At 46.4% G+C, this 5996-nt stretch overlaps 1 protein-coding gene across 1 annotated transcript; it reads left to right on the top strand.

The window, feature by feature from the left end:
• Nucleotides 1-582: 582 nt before the first annotated feature.
• On the top strand, nucleotides 583-4040 carry LOC136539425 (probable protein phosphatase 2C 47). Its single transcript, XM_066531379.1, has 5 exons — nucleotides 583-959; nucleotides 1431-1603; nucleotides 1684-1884; nucleotides 2285-2490; nucleotides 3066-4040. The coding sequence occupies exons 2-5, from the start codon at nucleotides 1451-1453 to the stop codon at nucleotides 3622-3624; spliced, it is 1119 nt and encodes a 372-aa protein (XP_066387476.1). The 5' UTR covers nucleotides 583-959; nucleotides 1431-1450; the 3' UTR covers nucleotides 3625-4040.
• The last annotated feature ends 1956 nt before the right edge of the window (nucleotides 4041-5996 follow it).

Genomic DNA, 5996 nt, shown 5'->3' with positions numbered 1-5996 from the left:
CCAAATCAGTGCACTAGATTGGGGGATCCGTTTGTCATAGAAATGGTAAAGAAAGATGGGCTAGAAACATATCCTAGGGTAGAAGCTCATGGCCAAATCAGAGCGAGCGGCCACAAAATCGAGCACAGGCAGATTTTGAAACACTCGAGTGCCGTATAGCCTTTTTTTTTTAAATGCCAGAAAGACTTTTGGAGATGCTCTTAGAGAAAAAATAATATCCGTGTACATAAGTAATAGACAACATAACGAGCCATTATATGTGAATTTGACCATTAAAAAGGAAATTAATCAACCACAATCTAAAAAAAAACATAAGCGGCGTATGGACATGAAATACTTTTATTCACATGGCGATGCATATATAAAGGTAAAATGTTGATTTTTAGTAGATATACTAGAGAATCAGCATTAAGCCTTGAAGGGTAGAGAGAGAAAGTGGCGAAAGCGACAATGCAAGTACAAAATCCACACCATATTTTGCTCACATACCGACATGACCTTATATCCACTTCCAGCGTGGGAGAAGAGAAGCACCCATAATACAAAGGGAAGAAGGAGCTGAAAAGGACAAGGGGGACGAACGAACGAGCGAACCCCACAGGGACACGGAATGCGCACCCGAGCACCGCACACCCCGAGCGCCGGCGAGGGCCCACCCGTACGCCGTGCTGCACAGCCGCTGCTATAAGCAGATGGGATCACGATCCAGCATGCGCAGCTTCTCCCCCGCTCGTTCTCGCCCCGTCCCGTCTCCAACCGGACTCTGAAATCAACGAGCACCTCCCCCTCGTCCTCACGCCCCCCGGCCCTCTCTGCTCTCCGCCTCCCCGCCCCCATCGCCACCCACCAGCACCTCCGGCGCGGCCACCACCCACCCACCTCCTCCCCGCGTGCCCGCGGCCCGCACCCGGCGTCCCTCGCGACGGCGACGCGCGAACGTCCCGTTCCCTTCCCCGGTGGTGAGCGCCCCCTCTCTGATCTAATCTTGTCCACACGACTCTGCATCTTTGGTTCCGTTGGATTTCGTCTCGTCGCTGGAGAAACCGGATCTTCTCCGTCCGGGGCAGCGGAGGACCGGTTCTCCCTCCCGTTCGGGCTGCCGCAGAGGTCTCCGAGCAGCGGGAAATGGCGTCGTGTGGTCAAACTTTTTGGTCCCAATCAAAGCACCGGATGAAAAATTTTCCCGTTCATTTCCTGTTGGGTTGTTGATGTTTCGGATGTCCGTCCCCCTGTTCCCTTAATTTCATTCCACTAATGCTCGAGACCTCATAATGGATGGCGGATTGAGAGAAATGGCTTTACGTTTTAAAAAAAAATCGATTCCCTCTACTCTAACCATTCTTCTTGCACAGGGACGGTAGCCAGTGCAAAAGTTGCGCCTCTGTTTCTGAAATGCTTTCGTTTCCTGTGCTCTCCCTGATCACCAACAGAGTAACGGAGAGGCCGAGCCATGAGCGGAGGGGTGGAACCGGAGACCCCGCCGGGTAGCAGCAGCAGGAGCGGGGGCAGCACGCCCGTGGGCGGCAAGCCGCCACGGCACCAACTCACGTCCATCCGCCACTGCGCCAGCAGCGCCCGCATCGCCGCTGCCTCCGCCGAATTCGTAAGCAAAGCTCGCTGCCACCCCCAGCCATTTGTCCCCAACACAAATTTGACGTGTGTCCTTTTGTTCTCCTGCTGCAGGGGCTGGATTCGGGGACGCTCAGCTTGATCTCACCTTCCGCAGACATCCGTCCGGGCTTCTTGCCTGTGTTCAGGTCGGGGAGTTTTGCGGATATTGGACCCAAATCGTACATGGAGGACGAACATGTCTGTGTGGACAACCTCGTCGAGCACCTTGGACTCCGCGGCCCGGGCATCCCTGCACCGGGTGCCTTCTATGGGGTGAGTTGGAATTGCATTTGCATCAGAGCTAAGCGCGGACTAACTGCTTTTGTTAAATAGTATTTAACAATGTGTACTCTTTATGGATCTATGATTTGTTCTTTTTTGAGTGGCAATAATACTGCTATGATAGCTTCTAGGCTTACTAGTTTATTCTGCCTGGAGATGCATGATGGTAGAAATGATTGAACTGAAGAGGAATCGGTTCCACATGGGCAACGATAAATGCCTTGGATAATTTTTTTTTTGAAAAAACCCAGATGATAAATGCTTTTCTTTCTATTTTGGACCTTTTGGTACTGCACACTGCAAATGGGAATTTTGCTAGTGAGAAATAAGTGTCTTGCTCTTTAGCCACCTGGCCATGGAGATTCTTACTGTTTTGTTTGTGAATATTTAGGTGTTTGATGGCCATGGTGGTACTGATGCTGCCTGTTTTGTCCGGAAGAATATACTGAAGTTCATAACCGAAGATTGCCACTTCCCCAACAGCATCGAGAAGGCAATCAGAAATGCTTTTGTAAAGGCTGACCATGCAATTGCGGATTCCCAGTCTCTTGATCGGAATTCTGGGACCACAGCATTGACAGTCCTTATATCTGGCAGGTAAATTCCCATGTTTAGTACATCAATATGTATGCTTTAGAAATTTATTCACACTTCAACATATTGGTCAATATAGTCATGTTGCTGTATAAGTATAGTCCTAATATTTGCTGATAACATAATAAATTAAGTAGTAGCTCAAAAGATTTGGTGTGGCGTAGATGAGTAAAACATTTGAACTTTTACTTTTTTTGTTACATGAAATTACTAAGTTGATGGCACGTTTCATTTCCGATTATTAGTTAAAGCCCTGTTATGGATTTTTGAATCAGTAGAGGCACTTCGTTTCATTTTACCTTTATTATGAGTTTCATTTCCAAGAGAAACCATTAGTTAAAGCCCTGTTCATGGTACCTTTATCTAACAGTCTTCACATTTACTGCCTCAACCTCCCATATCATCTGTACATTAAAGGTTCTTCGCTGGACCAAGCTGTTCTTCTTGGGGCCTTATTACCTTTATGGGTTGATAAATTTCAACATTACAGCCTGTATGCTGTTCACAGTCTTTTTTGATTAATTATGTACTATGGCATCTCAAAGTATGCACACACCAACCTCATTAAAATGGTGCAGGACACTGCTTGTTGCGAATGCCGGTGACTGTCGAGCCGTATTAGGAAAGCGAGGCCGAGCTGTTGAACTCTCTAGAGACCACAAACCCAGCTGCACAGTTGAAAGGCTCAGAATCGAAAACCTTGGCGGTACCGTCTTTGATGGCTACCTCAACGGTCTGCTGGCTGTAGCAAGGGCAATCGGTGATTGGCACATGAAAGGCTCCAAAGGCTCTGCATGCCCTCTTACACCAGAACCTGAGTTTAGGGAGGTTAGGCTTACTGAGGAAGATGAGTTCTTGATAATAGGCTGTGATGGCCTTTGGGATGTAATGAGCAGCCAGTTTGCTGTTTCCATGGTCAGGAAAGAGCTGATGGAACACAATGATCCACAACGGTGCTCGCGAGAGCTTGTCCAGGAGGCGCTTAGGCGTGACTGTTGTGATAACCTAACCGTAGTTGTCGTGTGCTTCTCAGCCGACCCACCCCCTCAAATCGAGGTCCCACGATTCCGAGTACGAAGAAGCATCTCAATGGAAGGACTGCATACGCTGAAGGGAGCTCTTGACAGTAATGTCTGAACTCTCAAAGTGTACCTTCGCCTGCAACTTCTGTCCTGAAGAATTTTCTCTTCTTTGTTGATGGTCTGTTAAAGTTTTGCTCCACTCATTGGTGTTTTGAGATATAGATCTTGGAATAAGTTTTGTAGAATTATTTTGGAAGAAATTTTGTTGAGGTGTAGGCTAATTAATCTTTTTTTTGTCGAGGCAATGATTTATATGTACCGCCCACCATTTGATTGTTGGTTGCTCACAATGTAATCGAGCAATTAACCGACATTGTTCTGGTACAAATGAGAGTTATAGCAGTTGATCATTTTTGATCTGGTTCAGAATTCCACTTGTATGATTGGATGAGCTCCCTGTTCATTATCAGAACCAAAAAGAGAATAAAGTTAATATGGGATGAATCCTGTGTATGGGGTCCATCCTTGTGCATATGGTAAAACATCAAAACATTCCTTGATTCCCTGTTATTTGTTGGGAACTGATTAATCTGCAGTAGATGCGGACTTCTTTTGATTTAACAATGTTCTGAAACCTTTTCATTTGTAAGAGCATCTCCAATAGTTAAAAAAAAAGTAAATCAATGAGTTTTCCCAGTAGCTTAAAAAAGTTGGAAGTGCATTTGTTGGGTTCTTCTAACCGTTTCTAAAACCTCAGTTTTAAAATATAGAAGATAATTTTGTATCAGAAATTCTAAACTATTTTTAATCACTTAGCCACTTTTATATTTTCTTTCTCTCTTGCACATTAACATTAGAAACCCTGATCTTTATTCTTTCCCACGTCCTTCCACCTTCAGATTGGGCGATGATACACGTGGAAAGGTTAGGAGTTTAGACAGGCAGTTGTTGGAGAACAGTTTTTTTAATCATGCCAAAAAAAATCTGTTTTGTCAACTCTTGGAGCGCTCTAAGTTTCTGCTGCTGTAAGAAAAAAAAAAAACGAAAGAAAGAAAAAGGAGACTCACATAACACAGAGTACAGAAGCCGCAGCAGCGTCGAGTAGAGCTGATCAGCGACGTTCCTATAGCTTGTCATTGTGAATGGTAGGGTGCATGTGCATGCATACGGGTCTGGTACCTCTGGATGCACAATCTCCTCTAAATGCACTTATCAAAAAAAAAAAAAAAACTCCTCTAAATGCCGGCGAGGCCAGCCGTCATTCGACATCTCTCGTGAGTCTGGCCGCGGTCCCGGCCGCCGCCGGCGCATCATGTGATGTGGTTCCCGCCGATTCCAGCCGTCTGCCACTCGCTCGTGCAAACGCCCCTCGTCCTTCCAAGGTCGCCCTCGTGGTTCTCCGGCAGTGATGACCGAGGAGACTCGATCACGCGGCAAACGGCGGCGCACGGGCACAAGACAGCGAGCAGACCGCCGTTGGATTTGGCAGTGGAATTCCCCTCTCCCGGCCTGTGAGTCCAGCCGCGTCATGCGCCCGGCTCCCCATCACGTGGTTCGCGTCAATTCCAGTTCCAGCCGTCCGCCACGCGCGCACACGTCGTCCATGACTTGTCGACCGCGACCCAAGCCGTGCTCTCGGCGCTCGGGGTTTTGCCGCTTCGGTCCTCGGTAGGTTTTGGCCCTCGACCACCAGCTAGTCTGTAAAACTCTTCTAAACTGCGGGCACACACACACACACACAAAGCGTGTGGTCGTGTGGAGACCAGACGGGCCGAGTGAGTCGTCGAGTGTGTCCGGCACAAGCACAGTACCAGTTCCGCTGTTCGGCAGCAGCCGCATAGCCCACAGGAACCAACTCCATACTATTTTTTCATATAAAATAAAGAAACTACTCCAAACTGATCTTCAGTACATCACCACAGTATACATGCATATAAGAGCATCTCCAAAAACCTTTCTAAATCTCACTCTCTAAATCATCATTTAGAGAGTCATTTGCATAAAAATCGCTGTCTATATTTTTTCACTCTACAGCTTTGCCCTTAAAACTTGGAGTTCCAAACTCTCCGGTCTTAAGTCCTGCATAGAGAATGTCAGCTTAACTTTGCAGCTCATTGAAACTATGGAAGAGTACAGAGATTTAAGTGTAGAAGAATGGAACTTCAGGTCCATCTTAAGAGATAAGCTCCTCACTATTCTTGAACAAAACAAAGAGGTGCCATAAAGTGGGTAACACTGGGAGATGCATGGACTAAATTTTTTCATGCAAATGCAACTATAAGGCACAGAAGAAATGCTATTGCAATCTCAAAAATAATAATGGTGACATTGTGAGCTCCCATGCTGATAAAGAACTTCTAATCTGGCAATCATTTAAGCAGAGAATAGGTCAATCTGATTACAAGGAAATGTTATTTGATCTACCTTCCCTTATTCAAGCTCATGTGGGCCTTGATTGTCTTGAACTTCCCTTCACCACCACTGAAA

The sequence above is a fragment of the Miscanthus floridulus genome, chromosome 2 (genome assembly GCF_019320115.1).
Source record: "Miscanthus floridulus cultivar M001 chromosome 2, ASM1932011v1, whole genome shotgun sequence".
Taxonomy (NCBI): domain Eukaryota; kingdom Viridiplantae; phylum Streptophyta; class Magnoliopsida; order Poales; family Poaceae; genus Miscanthus; species Miscanthus floridulus.
Note: the sequence above shows the minus strand (reverse complement) of the source record. Positions and strands in the feature narration are given on the sequence as shown.

What these genes read in the sequence shown, in the direction of transcription:
- LOC136539425 (XM_066531379.1), top strand. Translation starts at nt 1,451, where the DNA reads ATGAGCGGAGGGGTGGAACCGGAGACCCCGCCGGGTAGCAGCAGCAGG. An exon ending in CCGCTGCCTCCGCCGAATTC is followed by an intron (nt 1,604 to 1,683) that starts GTAAGCAAAGCT and finishes CTCCTGCTGCAG; the next exon opens with GGGCTGGATTCGGGGACGCT. An exon ending in CACCGGGTGCCTTCTATGGG is followed by an intron (nt 1,885 to 2,284) that starts GTGAGTTGGAAT and finishes GTGAATATTTAG; the next exon opens with GTGTTTGATGGCCATGGTGG.